Source organism: Somniosus microcephalus, chromosome 16 (assembly GCF_052327205.1).
Source record: "Somniosus microcephalus isolate GS21.2 chromosome 16, FLI_Smic_1.0, whole genome shotgun sequence".
In the NCBI taxonomy this organism is placed as follows: domain Eukaryota; kingdom Metazoa; phylum Chordata; class Chondrichthyes; order Squaliformes; family Somniosidae; genus Somniosus; species Somniosus microcephalus.
The window spans coordinates 52272295-52295583 of record NC_141002.1 but is presented as its reverse complement, the minus strand read 5'-3'; the positions used below and the strand labels follow the sequence as shown (position 1 = coordinate 52295583).

At 43.7% G+C, this 23289-nt stretch overlaps 2 protein-coding genes across 2 annotated transcripts in view; one reads left to right on the top strand and one right to left on the bottom strand.

Moving 5' to 3' along the window:
• Positions 1–9498, top strand: part of LOC147106173 (protein mono-ADP-ribosyltransferase PARP12-like) — a 56449-nt gene extending 46951 nt beyond the window's left edge. Inside the window, exons 10-12 of the mRNA XM_086009026.1 lie at positions 1514–1644; positions 3848–4002; positions 6898–9498. Of these exons, the coding sequence (XP_085865152.1) occupies positions 1514–1644; positions 3848–4002; positions 6898–7172 (561 nt within the window). The 3' untranslated portion in view covers positions 7173–9498. The remainder of the gene's footprint in view (positions 1–1513; positions 1645–3847; positions 4003–6897) is intronic.
• Positions 9499–10476: 978 nt separating this feature from the next.
• Positions 10477–23289, bottom strand: part of LOC147106172 (uncharacterized) — a 55650-nt gene continuing 42837 nt past the window's right edge. Inside the window, exons 4-6 of the mRNA XM_086009792.1 lie at positions 14297–14437; positions 13135–13243; positions 10477–10550 (exon numbers count right to left, since the gene is read on the bottom strand). Coding sequence (XP_085865918.1) covers positions 10477–10550; positions 13135–13243; positions 14297–14437 — 324 coding nt within the window. The remainder of the gene's footprint in view (positions 10551–13134; positions 13244–14296; positions 14438–23289) is intronic.

Here is a 23289-nt window from a genome sequence, read left to right as displayed (position 1 = left end):
GATGCCCTGCAGCAAGGCTTCTTCGGCAGCACCTCCCAAACCCGCGACCTCTTCCACCTCGAAGGACAAGGGCAGCAGGAGCATGGGAACACCACCACCTCCAAGTTCCCCTCCAAGTCACACACCATCCTGACTTAGAAGTATATCGCCGATCCTTCATTGTCACTGGGTCAAAATCCTGGAAGTCCCAACTAACAGCACTGTAGGAGTACCATCACTACACGGACTGCAACAGTTCAAGAAGGCGGCTCACCACCACCTTCTCAAGGGCAATTAGGGATGGGCAATAAATGCTGGTCTTGCCACATCCCATAAAAACGAATACATTTTTTTTACCAGGTAATCATAAGATAATTCTATGCTATAAAGTATTGCCTGTCAACCTGTTGCTCATTTACTGCTTGCTCATGCCAAGCCCTCACACAACCATATAAATTTGTCATAGTATCTCATGCATCTTCTATGTGTTTCACACATCAAAGTATTGGAACACAAACTGGTCATTTACTGGCATCCAGGATGTGCACATGGCAGACATCAGTGACCCTCCCCCTGTACTTTGGTCAATACACTGGAAGTCCCAACTAACAGCACTGTGGGAGTACCATCACCACACGGACTGCAACTGGTGAAGAAGGCCCAGCAGCGCCTATATTTCCTAAGGAGGCTGAAGGGATGTAACCTGTCACCCCTGATCCTCTCTAACTTTTACCGCTGCACAATAGAGAGCATCCTGACGAACTGTATCACAGTATGGTATGGCAGCTGTAGCTACTATGACCGGAAAGCCCTGCAGCGGGTAGTCAAAACTGCCCAACGCATTACCGGCACCCGGCTACCGACCATAGAGCACATATACCAGAAACACTGTTTATGGAGGTCACGGACCATCATCAAAGACCCTACCCACCCCAGCCACAGTCTGTTCGCCCTCCTGCCATCTGGGAGACGCTACAGATGCATTCGCACCCGTACGACCAGATTTAGGAACAGCTTCTTTCCCAGGGCTGTCATCCTACTGAACTCCACAAATAAACTCTAAAGCCTGCACATCTGCCAATGCACTTTATTATGGTTATGTTTATGTTAATGTATTACAAGCCAAATGTATGTTGAATGTTTAAATGTCTTAATGTAAATGTACACTCTCGGGAGCCGCAAGCCTACATTTCGTTGTACTGCACTTGTGCACTAACAATGACAATAAAGTTGATTATGATTATGATTGGGCAGCTGTGTCATGCTGTTCTTTGTGGAAGGAGATAAAAATGCTGGCCATGTTGACCAACACATCTGTCACCTGTTTGATCCATATGTGGCTAGTACATTAGCTGATATTGTAGTACAAGCCAGGAAGGAACCACAGTCAATGATTTAATGGGAAGAAAATAAAGGGCTGGAAACCTGCCATTTCCCCAGATAAACTTCTTTGCTGGGAATGTTCAATCGCAGAATGACCTCTACAGAATTCATCTTTATTTTACTGTCCTGATGTTCTGGTTTCTTTTTGCAGCGTATTCAGGTCTCACAGTTCTCCGAAGAGTATAAGAAAATCCAATCCCTCTTCCACGGGAGCATGCAGTACAGCAAAATCCAGAAAATTGACAGAGTCCAAAACGTTGGACTTTGGGAAATATTTCAGTGGTTTGTAAAACACTATTAGATGTGGCAATTAGTAATATCTATCTACTTGCAATGCTCTCATATTAGAAATCTATGACATATGTAATGATATAGGAGATAGCAAAAAGGGAAATTAAGAAGGTTAAAAGGGAAGTATGAAAGAAGCTGGCAGTCAAATGGAAATAGCAAAGACTTTCATAAACAAATAAGAAGTGAAAGGTTGATCAAAGAAATGGTGGTAGCACTTGGAGGAAGCCATCGTGTATGTGAGATAAGGATGGAGATAGAAACTTAACCAGTATTTTATCTCAGCTTTTACAGAGCAAGGTGAAAATGGGACTGTAGGAATATTCAAAAGGAAACTGTATTAAAAAAGATAACGGAACTAAAAGTAGAAAAGTCACCAGGCTCAGAGGCTATGCATTCCAGAATACTGAAAAAGATAGCGGAGGTTCGACCCAAAATTCCCCCCAAATCTTTGGAACTGTCATTTCTGGCAAATGACTGGAGAGTGGCTAATATTACATTATGGTTCAAGAAATAGGAAAGGGATAATTCAGGAAATTATAGACCAGTTAGTCTTACTTTAGCTGTAGGTAAACTTTTCTGGGTGGATTTTATGAATTTCCATTGGATATCTTTGATGGAGTGAATATGTTGCTCATGTCTTCTCTTGTGAATACTTGGATGTACTCATTCAGAATATTTACTATTTTGTGCTCAACCCTAGTTTCAAACCCAATTGTGTCTTTTATGGTTTTCACCTGCTCTCTGACTGTCCTCTTGCTGTTGTGGTACCGAAACAATTTTTTACTGAGATTCTTAGCCTCAGTTGCTACACTTTTTTCAAGGTCTCTCTTTGTTCCTCTGTTCGACCTTTTAAAGTATTTCTGCATTTTCTCATATGCATCCCAGTGAGCCCCTTCTCATTTCTCCATGCAGTGTTTCTACATGTCGTGTTTCCTTTTTATCTCACTTTCAATTTGTTTGTTAATTCATTTAGGATCATGTTTGCTTAGTCTGTGCTTGTTAGCTTTGGGAATGTATTTATCCTACATGCTTAGCATTATGCCTTTAAAGATGTTCCACTTGTCTTCTACAACGTTTTATTGAACAATCTCCTCTAGTTTATTTGTTTTAGCTGCTCCCTCATTTCATTGAATACACCACTTTTAAAGTTTTGTAGCTGACACCTGACCTTAGATAGTTTGACTTCCAGATCATTTTAAACTTACTGTAATGTAAGGCTCAGTATCACATAGCCAGTGTCATTAATCTTAAAGATTAAAAAATTCAAATGAACTGTATACAGTTCTGAAACAGTCTTGGTAAAATTGATTATTTAATCTATAGGGGAAATGAACACCAGAAAGTAATTTACAAAGCAGAAATTCAATTGAGGGGCTCAAGTGGCACCATGCATTGAGAGAAAAAAGTTACACCTTGTAACTCACACCCAGTACTTTTGTGTTGGTCATTTACTGATCAACTTATATTAGTTACTATTTCTCATACTGAAAATCCTTATATATTCACAAAACCACATTTATTAATCAGAGGTAATTTTGCATTCCATTGGAATTGAAAGTGCCTGTGACTTGATGCAGAGTTTCAATAGTGCTTGCACAGGTAGGGCTCCCCCAATGGCTTGGCGGATAAATGCACTGTCCAATATGGGAGGTCCCAGTTTCGATCTCCAGTCTCTTCTGAGTTAACTGGAGCTACACTAGAAGTTCCATATTTGATTTGGCTTCAGTGCTCCTGGGACATGGAGAGGAATAATCAATCGGTGTTCCCAATTTCAATTGCTATCGAGTGATTTCTTCACCCCAGTGGGAAATTCAAGTGTATATGGACACTGCTTAAGGACAGGATTGGGCTTGACTGTGATGCACCCACTGTTGAATAAGGTGCTGACCTTTCACTGTCTTGACTCACACATGAACAATGACCACTTGGGTCAGTTACTAGAGGACTGCTAGCACCAGTGGAATTGTACCTCAGTATAAGTATCCTACTTCAGATAAGGACAAGAGAAAACTGGTAAAACAGTGTCCTACATACCTTTGGTGAGAAACTCAAAATTAATTGTAGGTCTTTAAGGAAATGAAAATCAATCACGCAGTAAGATAGAATGAACATTTTGGAAATTTATGATTTATTGGTTCTTGTTGGCTGCTTTTTCAATGCATTTACTGGTCTTTGTGTGTGTATCGGTTCTTAGGAAGAAAGAACAGATGAGGAAAAAGAATGGTACGCATAATGTGAATGAACAATTCCTTTTTCATGGAATCACTGATCATTCGATTGTTAATGCCATTTGCCACCAGAACTTTGATTGGGGAAGCTTCGCACAGGATGGAAGTTTATATGGAAAAGGTAGGTACTGTAGCTTTACTTTAGCATTAAGTTTCAAGAAGCAACCTGCAAAAAATGCACTAGATACAGCAAATTCAGAGTCCAGGCCCCAACCAAATTGTAATTTAATCATCATCTTTGTGGTTGCTTTACGAGCCTACTTAGCTTCCAAGTGAAGTAGAAAACAAAAAAGAGGAAATTGTGTGAAGGTATCAAAATGATATGAGAAAGCCCCATGGCTCAATGAGTAAATGATGAGGTACTGAGCAATATAGGCAGGTTCCTGGTTCAATGCCTGCTCTGTAATGAGTAAGCTAATACCTGTTGGGGCGCTACAGTTGATTTTATCATTTTTGGACTGGGGAAAGAACAGTTTAGCTCGGGTTCCCACTCCTAATCACCAGCAGGAAGTTGCACATAAGGACAGAATCACTCTCTGGTGGTGTAGTAGGAGGTGTTCTTCTGAGTTTCATTGGCAAAGAAGGAACTTTGCTGTGCACTTATTTGTGCTATACCTGACCTGGGAGTGCTTGATGCTGCCAGTGGCTGCCAGAAATGTGATGCATTCCATTCCCCAGCACTAACCTTGATGAACACAATAATGAGGACAAAAAAAGGAAATCAGTAAAGTTATCACTGAATTGCAAACAGGAAGAATAGTGTAATCCAAGTGTACTAGGGGTAAGTGCTAACCCACTATCCATGCAGTATTGTAGGTTTGACACATTTAATAGCAGTAAAAGTTATATGTAATTATCATAGTGAATATTTGCTGTCTCTCAGGTAGGTACAGCTGTTGTGTAAATAAGAAAGAAAGAAAGAATATTTTATAAAATACAGTGGCCTAGAAATTCACTAGCCTTAGCGCCGCTTTTGAGGCGCTAGAGGGACTAGCGCCAGAGTTATGGCCAGTTGAAAAATTCCCTGGGGCCCTAAAGCGGCGTTGCACCGGTAGCGCTGCGCCGGCACCGATGACGTCATCGGTGTGCGCAGCGTCCCGGTTGCCATGCCGACGGGCCCCAGCGCCGAAATTCAGTTGCGGCCGCCTCGCCCGTGGCAGCCGCAACTAAGACTCTGGCAACAGAGTCCAACATGTGTTTGCGCCGGCGCATTAAAGGCCCCGCGGCGGCTGGCCGCTTTCCCCGCCGGCCGCCTGCCCGCAGCTCCCTCCCCGGACTTCTCCCCCCCCCCCCCCCCGGAACAGATGCAAGCCCGGCACTTGTCCGAGGTGCCGGGCTCATTTTTAAACAGATTTGCGCGGGCCGCGGCTGGGTGCAGGCAGCTCCTCCTTAACGGAAGGAGGAGGCCTGCACTTCCCCAGCCTGCCGCACCGCATCGGGTGCCGCAGCGCCGGAATTGCGGCGCTAAACGTCAGTTAGCGCCCTTTTCCAGGCGCTAAGACCCTTCAGTAGCGCCGGCAGCCGTTTGGGCGCGGCGCTACTGAATTTTTGGCGCGCGCAGGGGGACTTAGCGCCGGCACTAACTTCCGGCGCTAAAGCCCTGGCTAAGCCAAAACCCAATTTCTAGGCCAGTGTTTTTTATGATGTCAGGGGCCTAGAAATTCACTAGCCTTAGCGCCGCTTTTGAGGCGCTAGAGGGACTAGCGCCAGAGGTATGGCCAGTTGAAAAATTCCCTGGGGTCCTAAAGCGGCGTTGCACCGGTAGTGCTGCGCCGGCACCGATGACGTCATCGGTTGTGCGCAGCGTCCCGGTTGCCATGCCGACGGGCCCCAGCGCCGAAATTCAGTTGCGGCCGCCTCGCCCGTGGCAGCCGCAACTAAGACTCTGGCAACAGAGTCCAACATGTGTTTGCGCCGGCGCATTAAAGGCCCCGCGGTGGCCGGCCGCTTTCCCGCCGGCCGCCTGCCCGCAGCTCCCTCCCCGGACTTCTCCCCCCCCCCCCCCCCCCCCCCGGAACAGATGCAAGCCCGGCACTTGTCCGAGGTGCCGGGCTCATTTTTAAACAGATTTGCGCGGGCCGCGGCCGGGTGCAGGCAGCTCCTCCTTAACGGAAGGAGGAGGCCTGCACTTCCCCAGCCTGCCGCACCGCATCGGGTGCCGCAGCGCCGGAATTGCAGCGCTAAACGTCAGTTAGCGCCCTTTTCCAGGCGCTAAGACCCTTCAGTAGCGCCGGCAGCCGTTTGGGCGCGGCGCTACTGAATTTTTGGCGCGCGCAGGGGGACTTAGCGCCGGCACTAACTTCCGGCGCTAAAGCCCTGGCTAAGCCAAAACCCAATTTCTAGGCCAGGATGTTCCAAAATGGTTCTAAAGCCAATGAAGTGTGTTTTTTGAAGTGCAGTGACTGCTGTAATGTAGGAAACACGGCAGCCAATATGCACACAGGAAGGCCCCACAAACAGCAATGCAATAAATGACCAATAAATGCCATGGCTGACACCTTTGTATACCTAACATTCCACATATACAAATAAAATCTTTCAGTATAGTATAGCACATTTTGGAAAAATGAGCATTACCAACACTTCAAGATCTGTACAAATTAGTATGGCCTAAATCCATGGGGCATAATGGTTCCTCAGATCCTGGGACCATTGGGGTAGGAGGAGGATAGTGCTATTTGTGGAAGGCAACAGTCCAGTATTGAAGAGTAAAGATGTGAGGATGAATGAATATTCTGGAGTTTTACTTGATTGCCCTCAGGAATCAATGTGTTTATGCCAAACTTCCCTTCAGGAAATTAAAAAGGTGGGATAGAGATCTTTGGTGGGGTACATTATAAATGCTCTAAGGAAGGAGGGGGCTTGAAGATTCAATTTTCTCATTCCAAACTTTCTTACATGGTGATGCTTTAGCTTTTAAATGGCAATTCCTGCTGGGAGAGGCCTTGAGAAGAAATTGTTTCTTTTCCATTTGTAGAATTTGACAACAAATCAATTAATTTATTCTCATCTGCAGGGAGGTACTTTGCCAAGAAAGCATCCTGCTCCATCTTTGACTCGTACTCAGATTCTGCAACAAACCACAACGTCATGTTCTTGGCACGGGTGTTGGTAGGACTGTTTACTGAAGGACACCCAAGTTATCATCATCCGCCATCCATAGATGGCACAAGCCTCAATCTCTATGACAGCTGTGCTGACTGCATCAATGATCCATCTGTGTTTGTCATATTTGAGAAATATCAGATTTACCCAGAATATGTTATAGAATATAGTAATCATTTAATGTAGAAATCAAATGTTTCTGACAACCTTTGTCTGTTAATGATATCTAATGGTGAGATATGATAAAAGCAGCATTTTTCTTTGGTTCAAACACTTGGGAATTCAATACTTTCTATTTATACCAATTAAGGGTGGGTTTTGCGAGGGCGTGCACCATCAGCGGAGCCTCACATCCAGCCGGTGCTACAGAAAAGTGCCTACAATTTTCTAATATGTGCTCACTGCATGCAAGGCCCTGCTGGTGGTGTGGGGCCTCAAAATTTAGTCCTTAGTATCGGCACAAATTGCTCCAAGGGTAGGTGTAACACGGTCCCTAGAAAGAGTCAAGTTGCTTCAAAAATATGCCTCACTCCAACCTTCACAGAAGAGCACCGTCTTCTTCTCCACTCACTTCTTATGGCCTGCCTGAACAAGGATGACAGCTTAGTGATAGCTTATGCTGGATTGCAGGCAGTGTTGTTCTGAATCTATGGGTTGTAAATGCCCAAAACTCATGTAATTTTGGATCCATACAAGTAGCAGAGTGAAGTTACTTTCATTCTATCAGATCGATCTGGATTGCAGATCTAGTTACAGAAGTGTTCCTAATCTGCTACTCAATCTCCTTGATGAGATTTTAAAAATCATTTGTAAGATCCTTTGACTCCCAAGATCATCCTTATAACTCCTCTGTAGATGTCAGTTCAGCCTTTAATGCTTTTTAACGGGGGATATTGCGAGAAGGCAGGAGGGTAGGGTTGAAATCAACTATGAAGTGATAGGTTTATTGGACCTCAATATCATTTTGCTGTTCTAAACTATATCATGTTCCATTAAATTGTATTGGTAGGTACACCAACTGGGCCAACTCCATTTACCTTTGCACAGTTTATGTTGGGAATTAATCAGTATTTATTCACACGTGCTAATAAAAGGGCCCTAACTGACTTTCCATTACAGACTGTGATACTTGGAGAGCCTTTATTTTCACACAATATGCCAACAAAACTAGCCTAATCTGAATGGGTTAGCTTCCTCAGCCTGGAGGTTGCACTTTCATTAGGATTTAATGGTCTTTGTTTAAAAGATGTGTTATTTGTGGGTGTCTCTGCTCAGTTTAAAGGTTAGAGTGAACATAATTGAGGCTTTGAAGCTGTTTTCCTCTCTTTCATCATTGTCCCCTGATAGCTAATAGGAGCACTTTGCAAATGACTGCTGTATTTTATAAGTATATTGCCCATATCAGGGAACTTACCCACTGGCATGGTCCGCATAGTTCTATCACTCCTACTTCTCCTTTGTAACAGGATTATCTAGGTCATTCTACACTCTCTCATCAAAGAGGGTAGCTTTAGCTAATTAAAAGAAACATTAATTTCTCTAATCAGATAGAATGTACTCCGGGGAGCAAAACTTAACAAACGAGGCATTAATTTTAACCACATATCTTTAGTGACTGTGCTATTAGGGTTTCAATTTAGGGAGTGGGAGTTACCACTTTTTACTGACCTGATCTGAATAGGCTAGGTGTAAATGAGTGTTTCCTCCTCACCTATTTTCATTGTAATTATGATTTAAACATAAAAAATTATGTTATTTGCTAGAAAATTCTACTGGTATTTAAATATGTTTAGAATATTAGGATAGTCTGAGTGACCATGTCTTATTTAAGATCCTAAATCTTGGATTGATAATCTTTTCTTTCTATAGATAGAAAACTTTGATCATCTAATTTCTTGAATGGTGATTGTAGCTGTGAGAGCATCAGATGGAGACAGAGTGCTAATAAAGAGGCCTATTATATCATTTTAATGGCAAAACTCTCCATATCTGTTTTCATATTATTTAGATTTTACTGTTATTAAACATATTGAAGTCTGTACAATTCAGCTGTGTAGTTCATGCAGTGCATTCATCTCAGCTCTTCATTGTAGTGCTTTAAGGAATCTAGTTTGGTTCTGAATGTTTGTTAAAATATGCTTTTAGCATTAAAGAAGTTGGAAAGTGTTCATGGATTAACACCAGCAGACTTGTCTGGATATCAGACACAACTACATTCTTGTACATTTTTGGCTTTCACTTTCCAATGCTTAGCTCTATAAATGCTTTGAAGTAAAACATGAATAAAATTTAATTTGGTAAATAAAAGCAAAAAGAGAGATATATTCAAAGTTAGCTTTATTGAATATTTGATACTATTGCATGTACTTTTGGACCATTGTTAAGTGCTTAGGGTCTTGTCTCAGTTATCCTCTTAGTTACAGTGGTGCCCATACTGCTCAATATCTAACTATGCAATTGTGTGACTCAGGAGGGTAACAATAAAACATTTAAAGCCTGAGGGAGATATTTATGTTGTTTGTACGTGTGCTCCTTCAATCTCTCAGGAGGTGGAACCAGCAAGCTCTTGGTAAGATGAGACCAGCAATGAATCTTTAAGCTGTTTTATTTCACAGCGAGTGAGCATACAGAGCAACGGTTATGATCAGATTCATTTATTTCAATCTATACAATTCATCTTTGCATAATAATACAAAATAATGAAACATTACACCTCCCCACATCATCTTGCTTGACTTAAACAAAATAATCCCTAACTACTCCACTGCACTCGAACCTTCTCACAGCCTTTACTGAGCCTGACTGCTCAATCATAGAATCATACAGCACAGAAGAAGGCCATTCAGCCAATTGTACCAGTGCTGGCTCTTTGAAAGAGCTATCCAATTAGCCCAACTCCCCTGCTCTTTCCCCACAGCCCTCCAAATGTTTCCTTTTCAAGTATATATCCAATTCCCAATGATTCATAGTATTTTGTTTAAAATGTTCCAATTGACTGCCTGTGTCTCCATGTTTTATCTTCCTCTGTTCACAGCCAAAAAAGATGAGAGACTTCCCAACACAATGGGTTCAAGGTGCTTATCCATTTCTGGGACAGGCTGCTGAACTATTATTTACAGTCTATGGGGAAACAACATCAAAGGTAGCTCATTAGTATTTTAATCACATATCGTGCCTTTCTTTAAACTTATGTGAATACACTATGCTTTATAACACAAAACATAAAAGTAAACTCTTTTACCAAATCCTTCATGTGGAAAAATTGTCCAAAAAAATCCCAAAATGTGACAAGCATATTATTACTAATTCAATTTTTGGGGAAAGAGCTGGTTGCAGGTCTGTCTCAGAAAATAAACTAAAACAAAACAGATTATATTGCAGTTTTTATTATTTGCTACTGGGCTAAGCCATTAGAATGACTACAAACTGTAGTGCCAGCACTATGACGCAAATCAAACAGAGTCTTGAAGCATTGTGGAGGTTTTTGACTTCAGTAGAACTTGTAGGAACAAATAAATGGAAGCTCTTTGGAACAGTCCCTGTCATCCCATATGCCTCCAACACCTGAAAAAATAGTAATTGTTAAGATGAACAATTTCTGTCACAAACATGGTCCTTCAGTGACTCTGATTGCTTTATGCAAGTATATTCCTTTTTTCTTCTATTTAGATGCAAATATTTGTCACCTGTTGTGCATGAATACTAGATTAGCCCTTTCCCCCTCCTTGGAATTTTGGAACCATGGTTTTTTTCCTCAAAATACATTCGACCTTTTCTGCTCTAATTTCAAAAAAGGTAACAGTTTCTCTAATCTATCCTCATAACTAAAGTCTCATCAACTTAGTGAATCTCTTTCACAAAATTAATGAATACCTCATTTGAACCCATGTATTCATGTGATTTAAAGTTCCTTTCTTGGAACTTACCATCAGTTACAGTGCACATAGTCATGAGTTGCAAGCCAGCCTTATACTCAGCTCTATTTGCTCTGGTTTCTTGATCAGGTGATTCTCAAAACTCATCTTTATTAAAATAATCTCTCATTTTCACTTAGGTCAGGAGAGCATTATTTCTTTATTTTATCCTCACCTAACAAAGTAAAATCTCACAACTGGCTCTTTTCCATGATGCCTGTAGAATTCTTTTAAATTTACATCAACTGCACAAAGTCTTTGTGTAGTCATGACAGTTATTCAACAACTTACATTTCTATAGTGCTGTTAACATAGTAAAACGTTCCAAGGCGCGTCACAGGAGTGTTATGAAAATGTTTTTGACACCGAGCCACATGAGGAGAAATTGGGGCAAAAAGGTAGGTTTTAAGGAGCGCTGTAAAGGAGGATAGAGAGGCAGAGGATTTAGGGAGGGAATTCCAGAGCTTTAGGCCTAGGCAGCTGAAGGCACGGCCGCCAATAGTGGAGCGATTAAAATCGGGGATGCAGAAGAGGCTGGAATTAGAGGAGCGCAGAGATCTCAGAGGGTTGTGGTGCTGGAGGAGGTTACAGAGATAGGGAGTGGTGAGGTCATGGAGGGATTTGAAAACAAGGATGAGAATTTTAAGATCGAGGCGTTGCTCAACTGGGAGCCAATGTAGGTCAGCAAGCGCAGGGGTGATGGGTGAACGGGACTTGGTGTGAGTTAGGATACAAGCAGCAGAGTTTTGGATTAACTCATGTTTATGGAGGGTGGAAGATGGGAGGCAGGCCAGGAGAGCATTGGAATAGTCGAGTTTAGAGGTAACAAAGGCATGAATAAGGGTTTCAGCTGCAGATGAGCTGAGGCAGGGGCGGAGTCGTGCGATGTTACAGAGGTGGAAGTAGGCAGGCTTGGTGATGAGCGGATATGCGGTCGGAAGCTCATCTTGGGGTCAAATACAACACCGAGGTTGCGAAAAGTCTGGTTCAGCCTCAGATAGTTGCCAGGGAGAGGGATGGAGTTGGTGGCTAGGGAACGGAGTTTGTGGTGGGGATACGGTCTTCTCAATATTTAGTTGGAGGAAATTTCTGCTTATTCAGTACTGGATGTCAGACAAGCAATGTGACAAATTAGAGACAGTGGAGTGGTTGAGAGAGGTAGAGCTGGGTGTCGTCAGTGTACATGTCATCAGCATTTATATTTACATTTATAGAACCAAAACCATGGACAAGCCAATAAACAAACAATGTAAAGTTGACTGTATTCGCCACTATTGCAGCCTAGCAGATAATGAACCCATTCCACCTGTTCTATGGGCTCATCCTGGGCTTTGTTTAATTTGCTAATTGAACTTACTTGTAAGCCATTATATGGAAGAATCCCCTCACATTTCCTTGAAACTGCTCCCTGTAAACCCTAACTCTAACTTGTAAACAAGGTTTCCATTCGAACTTTCAGTGAAGTTACAGTGGGTGAACAGGAGGAGTTCCAAGGTAATTCCCAGCCCTGATCTTCAGCAGATCTATTCTCTGAATCAGTGCTCTACCTCATTGCAGTGTCTTCTTTGTTACTTTACTACTTTTTTTAATTCTTTCATGGGATGTGGGCATCACTGGCAAGGCCAGCATTTATTGCCCATCCCTAATTGCCCTTGAGAAGGTGGTGGTGAGCCGAGCCGCCGCCTTGAACTGCGGCGGGCAGTTAAGAGTTAACCACATTGCTGTGGGTCTGGAGTCACATATAGGCCAGACCGGGTAAAGATGGCAGATTTCCTTCCCTAAAGGACATTAGTGAACTAGATCGGTTTTTACGACAATCCGGTAGTTTCATGGTCACCATTCCAGATTTAATTGAATTTAAATTCCCTGCCTGTGGTGGGATTTGAACTCAGTTCTACCGGATCATTAATCCAGGCCTCTGGCTTCTAGTAACAGAACCATTATGCTACCGTACCCAGTAGCATGTGCCTGCAGTGGTTGGAGAATGAAGATAGATTTGGTAGTGTCATCTTCATTCTTCAAGTGAAGCATTCTCCATATTCAGTTCAGTTCGGTTCTTATTGTAATGCTGGGATAAATATTCACCTTTATGTTCCTGGAGTGCAAAGCTCTGCAGTGGCTAGTAATGGGTGAGAATTTACCCCATTGTCTCAGTACATCAGTCAGCCTTTCCATGCTTCTGAAATTCACTTGCAGGTACATACATCGCAATACAGTTTACAATCTCAATGTACCTTTAGAATTAATGTTCACACAGTTTTCACTCTCTTTATCACCAGGTTGGTCTTGATTCCATTTTGTGAAGTCTGTTGCAGATCCATCAGTCCACAGGTAAATACCCTCCTTCGTGAGAAATAATGTCATTAATATCTACCAAAATATCAATCACATAATATAAAACTGGAAAATACAGTCAGCATCAGCTGTGAAGACTGCACTCTTGGAGGATCACAGAGCAGCCATTCTATTATAACTACTACTACAAATACAACAACAACATGCATTTATAGCTTGGTCAAAGAGGATATAAGGACAATTTTAAAGGAAATAAAGGAGGTGAAGAGGTTTAAGGAGAGAATCCCAGAGCATCGGCTTTAGGGTCCTGAAGGTACTGCTGCCAATGGTGGGGCAAAGAAAGTGAAGGGAAACACTAGATGCCAGAGTCAGAGAAAGGTAGAGTTTGGGAGTGGGGATGGTTGTAGGGCTGGAAGAGCTAATAGGAACAGAATCTTGGTGATGGAGAGGATATGGAGTCCGAAGTTCAGTTTGGGCCTTGTTGAGCCTGAGAAGAGGCCAGGGAGAGGGATGGAGTCTTTGGCAAGGTTACAGAGTTTGTGGTGGGGACCAAAGATGATAGCTTCGTCTTTGCAGTGTTTCACTGGAAGAAACTGTACAAGCAGTCTGACAACACAGAATCAGTGGAACGGTTGAGAAAGGTAGTGGAGAGGTAGACCTGGGTGTTGTCAATGTATGTTTGAATGATATGACTAAGGGGCAACATGTAGATGAGTAAGAGGAGAGGTCCAAGGGTGGATGCTTGGGGACTCCAGAGAAAATTGGGTAGGAAAAGAAGCCATTGTTAAAAATTCTCTAGCTATCTTCAGATAAGTAAGAATGGAAGCAAGAAGGGGCAGTCCCATCGAGCTGGATAATGGAGGGTGGGTTTCTTGAGGGGGATGCATGCGGGTTGGGGGGGCAGTGGTGGGGTGACCTGATAGTCTGGATTATTAATTCTGCTGCTTTATTGATGGTCAATGGGCAAGCATTAAAAGGCAGATTTTACCACAGCTCTAGAAAACAGTGAAACTCTCAGAAACATTAAGCGATGTTCAGTTAACCTGTGAATATTTGCTGAAACAGTAAATGTCCAGGCTACAATCACTCAGTCAGCTTTACCTTGTGACAATCACTCAGACCAATCCAAGTGCTGGGTTGTGCTGGGTTGTTACGTTTTATCAAATCCTGAATGAACTGATTGTTTTCTTCCCAGTGTATGGAGGTAAGATGACCACCTGGTGCGTACATTTGGCAAGACGTCTTGAAATTAAAATAAGATAGTTTCAGTTACTTTTTTCCCCATTGATTATGCTCAGTTCCATCACTCTTTAATATGATTATAGTTTCCCAGACATTTTCAATAAAGACACAACTAATATTAAACAAACAGACCTCCAGTAGAATTGCTCACAAATAGTCTGGGGTCTGGAGGTTTGCTCTGATGTTTAGCTGCTATCCTGGGCTATCCCTTTAAGACCACTGCTCAAGTACTCCCTGTGAGAATCCAGGCAATTTGTAATTTTGGCTGATTGCAGCAGAGGTCGATTAAACACCAGTAAATTGCTTGAAAATTTCAGTCTCCAAGTCAATGGCTGCCATTTTTTTAAACAGTTTTTTTATATCAGGAACAAAGTGTGATGTCAAGAGTGTGACATACCTCTCCTAGATACAGACATAGGCCGAGAAATTCAGTTGCTTGCGCCACCAGTTTGCGCCCAAAGAGGCCACTCAGAGGCTTTAGCGCCACTGGCCGCAACCACCGCGATATTTAGCGGGGCGCTAATGGCGACGTTAGCCTGTAGCGCTGCGCCGCCACCGATGACGTCATAGGTGTGCGCAACTCCCCGCTACCACCCCGAACGCCATATTAGGTCGCGGCCGCCTCTTCCGCGCTGGCCACAAATAGCGACCGGTACACAGGGGCCTACCTGTGGTGGTAGTGGCGCGAGTTAAGGTGGAGGTGCGGCCCCGCACCTCCGTCCCCGGCCTCCCACACCCCCCCCCCCGCGGCATTGCCGGCTGTTTCCCGAGAGCCCGGCACTTCTCCTTGGTGCCGGGCTCATTTGCCGGCACTCGCGAGCGTGGATCGCGCTGTTGCAGGCACCTCCCCCTTAACAGTGGGAGGAAGGCCTGCAGTACCGCAGCGTGCCGTGCCGCAGCGGGAGGCGCTGCGGCACTTTGCACGCCAATGTTCAGTTTCAGCGCCCCAAGCGGGGCGCGGGAAGCCTTGTATAGCGGCCGGCTTCCGTTTGGGGCGCTGAAACTGAATATCCCGATGGCGCAAGTGGCTCCGCGCGCAGCGGTAATTCCGGCGCCCAGGCGAGCTGGGCGCCCCAAAGTGAATTTTTAGCCCATAGAGTCATAACATAAGTCATAACGACAAAGAAGGAGGCCATTCGGCCCATCGAGTCCGTGCCGGCTCTCTGTAGAGCAATCCAGTCAGTCCCATTCCCCTGCTCTATCCCCGTAGCCCTGCAAGTTTATTTCCCTCAAGTGCCTATCCAGTCTCCCCTTGAAAACATTGAGTGTCTCCGCTTCCGCCACTTCCGCCAGCAGCAAGTTCCAGGTCCTCACCACTCGCTGCGTAAAAAAGTTTTTCCTCACATCCCCCCCTGTATCTCTTGCCCAAAACCTTAAATCTGTGTCCCCTAGTCCTTGTACCATCAACTAGTGGGAACAGTTTTCCCTGTCTAGCCTATCCAAACCTGTCATAATCTTGTACACCTCTATCAAATCACCCCTCAACCTCCTTTGCTCTAATGAAAACAAACCCAGCTTCTCCAACCTGCCCTTGTAACTAAGATCCCCCAGCCCTGGAACTATTCTGGTAAATCTCCTCTGCACCCTCTCAAGGGTCTTCACGTCCTTCCTAAAGTGTGGTAACTAGAACTGGACGCAATACTCCAGTTGTGGCCTAACCAGCGCTTTATAAAGGTTCAGCATAACTTCTCTACTTTTGTACTCAATACCTCTATTTATGAAGCTCAAGATCCCATATGCTTTGCGAACCACTCTCTCAATATGTCCTGCCACCATCAGGGACCTATGCACATTAATTCCCAGGTCCCTCTGTCCCTGCACACTCTTTAATACTGTGCCATTAAGTGTATATTGCCTCTCCCTGTTCCTTCTGCCAAAATTGATCACCTCATACTTCTCTGTATTAAATTCCATCTGCCACTTGTCTGCCCATTCTGCTAGCCTTTCTATGTCCTGTTGCAGTCGATTGGTATCATCCTCACTGTTTGCCATACCCCCAAGTTTGGTGTTATCTGCAAATTTAGAAATTCTACTCTCTATTCCAATATCCAGGTCATTCATATATATCAAAAAAAGCAGTTGCCCCAGCACTGACCCTTGGGGAACACCACTGTCTACCATCCTCCAGTCTGAAAAACAGCCATTTACCACAACTCGCTGTTTTCTGTCCTTAAGCCAATTCCTTATCCAAGCTGGCACTGACCCACCTATTCCATGAGCCTCAATTTTGTTAACAAGCCTTCTATGTGATACTTTGTCAAACGCCTTCTGAAAATCCATGTAGACAACATCCATTGTATTCCCTTCATCAATCCTCCCTGTTACTTCATCAAAAAATTCAATTAGATTAGTCGAACATGATCTGCCTTTTACAAATCCATGTTGGCTCTCCTTAATTAGCTTAAACCTCTCCAAGTGCCCGTTAATTTTTTCCTGTATTATTGTTTCTAAAACTTTACCTACCACTGATGTTAAACTGACCGGCCTGTAGTTACTAGGATTCTCCTTACACCCTTTCTTGAACAATGGTGTCACATTTGCCATTTTCCAATCCTCAGGCACCTCCCCCACATCTAGGGAAGATTGGAAAATTATGGCAAGCCCTTCCGCTATCTTTTCCCCTAATTCCCTTAGCAACCTGGGATGCAAGCCATATGGACCAGGTGACCTATCCACTCTAAGCCTTTCTAGTACATCCTGTCTATCAATTTTCACCCCTTCCAATGCTTCTAACTTTTCCACTTCTACCGATATTTTGGCAGCATCCACCTCCTTAGTAAACACCGATACAAAGTACTCATTCTAGCCTTGCCTTGCGCCTCTAAACATATATCACCTTCTTTGTCCCTAATAGGCCCCACCCCGCCTCTTACTACCCGCTTACTGTTTACATGCCAGTAGAAGATTTTTGGGTTCCCTCATGTGTTTATGTTAACCGCCATTCTACTCTCATATTCTCTCTTTGCCAATCTTATTTTTATCTTCACTTCCCCTCTCAACTTATTGTATTTGGTCTGGTTCTCCCTTGAAGAATTCACCTGACATGCATTATACACCCTCTTTTTTTGTTTTATCATGTTCTCTATCTCCCTCGTCATCCAAGGAGCCCTTGCTTTGGTTCCCTTACCTTTCCCTTTTGTTGGAATGTACCTAGCCTGTACTTGGAACGTCTCCTCCTTAAAGATCACCCATTGTTCTGTTACAGTTTTTCCTGTCAGTCTTTGGTTCCATTTTACCCTGGCTAGATCCTTTCGCATCCCATTGAAGTTAGCCCTATTCCAATTTAGATGTTCTACTCTAGATTGTTCCTTGCTCCTCTCCATTGCTAATCTAAATCTTATGATGAGCAAATATGTAACGGCACAAGGGAGTATGGCAAGGCTGGATGGCATTTATTTTAATGCAAGGAGTCTTCCAAGTAAGGCAGATGAATTGAAGGTGTTGATGAACACATGGGAGTGTGATATTGTTGCTATCACAGGGACATGGTTGAGGGAGGGGCAGGACTGGCAGCTCAATATTCCGGGGTATAGAATCTTCAGGCGACACAGAGGGGGGGTGTAAAAGAGCCAGTGTCGCAATATTAATCAAGGAGTCAATTACTGCTGTAAGGAGGGATGATATCTTAGCAGGTTCCTCTAATGAGGCCATATGGATAGAACTTAAAAACAAAAAGGGGGCAAGCACTTTGCTGGGAGTGTACTATAGGCCCCCAACCAGTCAGGGGGAGATAGAGGAACAGATATGTAGGCAAATCTCAGAGAAGTATAGAAATAATAGGGTAATAATATTAGGGGATTTCAACTTCCCCAGTATTAACTGGGATAGTCAGAGTGTGAAAGACTTAGGGGACTTAAAGACTTAAAGTGCATCCAGGAGAGCTTTTTGAGCCAGCATGTAGAAAGTCCTACAAGAGAGGGGGCGGTACTGGACCTAATTCTAGGGAATGTAGCCGGGTAAGTGGTAGAAGTGTCAGTAGGAGAGCATTTTGGTGACAGTGACCATAATTTGGTGAGATTTAATGCAGTCATGGAAAAGGACAAAGGTGGACCGGAACTAAAGGTTCTAAATTGGGGGAAGGCCGATTTTAATATGATAAGGCAGGATCTGGCCAAAGTGGATTTGGATAAGCTACTTGTAGGAAAATCCACATCAGAACAGTGGGAGTCTTTCAGAAAGGAAATAGAGAGAGTACAACGCCAAAATGTTCCCGTAAAGGTCAAGGGTGGGACCAACAAGCCCAGGGAACCCTGGATGTCAAGGGATATACAAGAATGGATTAGGAAAAAAAGCGAGGCTTTTGGCAGATACAAAGGACTATGGGGATAGGGTGGGATATGTGTTGGTGTAGGGGTTACGGGGATCGGGTGGGATATGTGTCAGTGCAGGCTCGATGGGCCGAAATGGCCTCTATCTGCACTGTGGGGTTTCTGTGATTTCTGTGAAAAACAATGGAAGCCTAAGAGGAGTATAGAAAGTGCAGGGGGGTACTTAAAAAAGAAATTAGGAGAGCGAAGAGGGGGCATGAAAAAACACTGACGGGCAAAATAAAGGAAAATCCCAAGGTGTTTTATAAGTATATTAAGGGCAAGAGGATATCCAGGGAAAGAGTAGGGCCCATTAGGGACCAAAGTGGCAATCTGTGTGTAGAACCGGAAGATGTGTGTGAGGTTTTAAATGAATATTTTGCATCTGTGTTCACTATGGAGAAGGACGATGTGGACATAGAAATCAGGCAGGGGGATTGTGATATACTTCAACAAATTAGTATTGAGAGGGAGGAGGTACTCGCGGTTTTAGTGGGCTTAAAAGTGGATAAATCCCCAGGCCCAGACGAGATGTATCCCAGGCTGCAGTGTGAGGCAAGGGAGGAGATTGCAGGGGCTCTGACACAAATTTTCAGAACCTCTCTGACCACAGGGGAGGTGCCAGAGGACCGGAGGACAGTTAACATAGTACCAATATTCAAGAAGGGTAGTAGGGATAGACCAGGGAATTACAGGCCAGTGAGCCTAACATCAGTGGTAGGGAAATTATTGGAAAAAATTCTGAGGGACAGAATTAGTCTCCACTTGGAGAGGCAAGGATTAATCAAGGAAAGTCATCATGGCCTAGTCAGGAGGAGATCATGTCTAACCAATTTGATTGAATTTTTAGAGGGGGTGACTAGGTGTGTGGATGAGGGTAGTGCAGTTGATGTAGTCTACATGGACTTCAGTGAGGCTTTTGACAATACCCCGCATGAGAGACTGGTCAAGAAGGTAAGAGCCCATGGGATCCAGGGCAATTTGGCACATTGGATCCAAAATTGGCTTAGTGGCAGGAGGCAGAGGGTGATGGTCAAAGGTTGTTTTTGTGACTGGAAGCCTGTGTCCAGTAGTGTACTGCAGGGAGCGGTGCTGGGTCCTTTGCTGTTTGTAGTGTACATTAATGATTTAGATATGAATGTAGGAGGTATGATCAGTAAGTTCGCAGATGACACGAAAATTGGTGGAGTGGTAAGTAACGAGGAGGGAAGCCTCAGGATACAGGACGATATAGATGAGTTGTGCAGATGGGCAGAACAGTGGCAAATGGAATTTAACCCTGAAAAGTGTGAAGTGATGCATTTTGGGAGGACTAACAAGGCAAGGGAATACACAATGAATGGTAGGATCCTAGGAAGGACAGAGGAACAGAGGGACCTTGGTGTGCATGTACATAGACCCTGAAGGCAGCAGGACAGGTAGATAAGGTGGTTAAAAAGGCATATGGGATACTTGCCTTCATTAGCCGAAGCATAGAATATAAGAGCAGGGAGGTTATGATGGAGCTGTACAAAACGCTAGTTAGGCCACAGCTGGAATACTGTGTGCAGTTCTGGTCACCACACTATAGGAAGGATGTGATTGCATTGGAGAGGGTGCAGAGGAGATTCACCAGGATGTTACCTGGGCTGGAGCGCTTCAGCTATGAAAACACACTGGACAGGCTGGGGTTGTTTTCCTTAGAGCAGAAAAGGCTGAGGGGGGACCTGATTGAGGTGTACAAAATTATGAGGGGCATAGATAGGGTAGATAGAAAGGATCTTTTCCCCTTAGTAGAGGGATCAATAACTAGGCGGCATAGTTTCAAGGTAAGGGGCATTGAGTGTAAGCAGAGTTTGGTAAGTGGCAGAAAAAGTCATTTAAGTGTATTTACTGAATTTTAGTGAGTGAAAAAGTTAATTATTTGATGTAAGTTTAATTTTTTTAGAGTAAATTAAGCTGTTGGGGAGTTTAAACCGGAAGTAGAATCCGGGTATAAAAAGGGGCGGGCTTAGTGCGGCAGCTCTGAGTGCGGTGCATTGAGTGTAAGCAGAGTTTGGTAAGTGGCAGAAAAAGTCATTTAAGTGTATTTACTGAATTTTAGTGAGTGAAAAAGTTAATTATTTGATGTAAGTTTAATTTTTTTAGAGTAAATTAAGCTGTTGGGGAGTTTAAACCGGAAGTAGAATCCGGGTATAAAAAGGGGCGGGCTTAGTGCGGCAGCTCTGAGTGCGGTGCATTGAGTGTAAGCAGAGTTTGGTAAGTGGCAGAAAAAGTCATTTAAGTGTATTTACTGAATTTTAGTGAGTGAAAAAGTTAATTATTTGATGTAAGTTTAATTTTTTTAGAGTAAATTAAGCTGTTGGGGAGTTTAAACCGGAAGTAGAATCCGGGTATAAAAAGGGGCGGGCTTAGTGCGGCAGCTCTGAGTGCGGTGCATTGAGTGTAAGCAGAGTTTGGTAAGTTGCAGAAAAAGTCATTTAAGTGTATTTACTGAATTTTAGTGAGTGAAAAAGTTAATTATTTGATGTAAGTTTAATTTTTTTAGAGTAAATTAAGCTGTTGGGGAGTTTTAAACGGAAGTAGAATCCGGGTATAAAAAGGGGCGGGCTTAGTGCGGCAGCGCTGAGTGTGGTGCATTGAGTGTAAGCAGAGTTTGGTAAGTGGCAGAGTTCGGGCAAGTGGGAGGTGAAGGGGTGTTTTTGCTCTGTTTTGCTTTCCACTCTCAGGCTAATCCAGCACTGCGGAAGCAGAGCAGCGAGACAATTCAACTGGATGGCCCCACAGACAGCATTCAAAAGGGAGGTTGGTAATCAGCTGGTTGGTAGGTCCTTTTCCTTCTCTTCTGTACCTTTAAGTTGGTATGTCCTATTAAATAGTGGTGTAATATTATCATCTATATCGGGGCAGAGGGCCTTCATAACTAATAATAAGAAATTTAATTAATTACATAGATATGGGTGAACAGGTGATGTGTTGCGAAATGTGGGAGCTGGTGGACCCCATTGAGGCTCACGGTCATTACATTTGCGATAAGTGTTTGCTGCTAGAGGAACTCAGGCTCCGTGTTAAAGAGCTTGAGACCGAGCTTCAGACACTGCGACACATCAGGGAGGGGGAGAAGTTCCTGGACTCTATGTTTCAGGAGGTAGTCACACCTATGAAATTAATTAATGCAGATGTAGTCTGTGGTCAGGGACAGGACAGTGTGACTATGAGTGAGGCAGGTATGGGGATCCAGGAGGTAGTATTGAAGGAGATGCAGCCTTGCTCTTGTCAAGCAGGTTCGAGGTTCTTACTCCCTGTGAGGGCGGGAGCGGGGACTGCAGGGAGGATGAGCAACCTGGCCACAGCACCATGGAATAGGGGGCCATTCAAGTGGAGGGAGTAAAAAGAAATGTTGCAGTGGTAGGGGATAGTATCATTAGGGGGATAGATAGGGTTCTCTGCAGTCAAGAGCAGGAGTCCCGAAGGCTGTGTTGCCTGCCCGGTGCCAGGGTTAAGGACATCTCTTCTGGGCTGGAAAGAAACTTGGAGTGGGAGGGGGAGGATCCAGTTGTCGTGGTCCATGTTGGTACAAACGACGTAGATAGGACAACGAAGAAGGTTCTGTTAAAGGAGTATGAGCAGCTAGGGGTCAAATTAAAAAACAGAACCTCAAGGGTAATAATCTGAGCCACGAGCGAATTTGGCTTGGATAAATAAAATTAAAGAGTTAAATGCGTGGCTCAAAGACTGGTGTGGGAAAAATGGGTTTTGCTTCTTGGGACACTGGCACCAGTACTGGGACAGGAGGGAACTGTTCCGTTGGGACGGACTTCACTTGGCCAGTGCTGGGACTAGAGTCCTGGCGAATCATATAACTAGGGCTGTAGAGAGGGCTTTAAACTAATTAGTGGGGGGGAGGTTTCTAGAGAGCAAATAATAAAAATGACAAAGGAGAAGGTCATAGACTTAGGTAGCAGTGAGGGAATTAAAAAACAGAATGTGTCAGGAAGGGATAGAAGGTATGGAGTAAAAAGTAAAGTAGTAAAAAGGGAAAAAACAGGAACTAAGTGTCACAAAACATATTTGAAAGTTCTTTATCTGAATGCACGTAGCATTCGTAACAAAATGAATGAGTTAACGGCACAAATAACTACATATGGGTATGATCTTGTGGCCATTACAGAAACATGGCTGCAGGGTGACCATGACTGGGAATTAAACATACCAGGTTATTTAACGATCAGAAAGGACAGGCAAGAAGGAAGGGGAGGTGGGGTGGCTATGTTAATAAAGGAAGGAATCACTATCATACAGAGAAATGGTATTGGTTCAAAGGAGCAGGATAGTGAAACAGTTTGGGTGGAGATAAGGAATAATAAGGGGAAAAAAACACTAGTGGGCGTAGTCTATAGGCCTCCGAACAGTTGCAACTCTGGTGGACGGAGTATTAATCAGGAAATAGTTGAGGCTTGTAATAAGGGAACAGCTATAATTATGGGGGATTTTAACTATCATATTAACTGGACAAATCAAATTGGGCAGGGCAGCCTTGAGGATGAGTCCATTGAGTGTATTAGG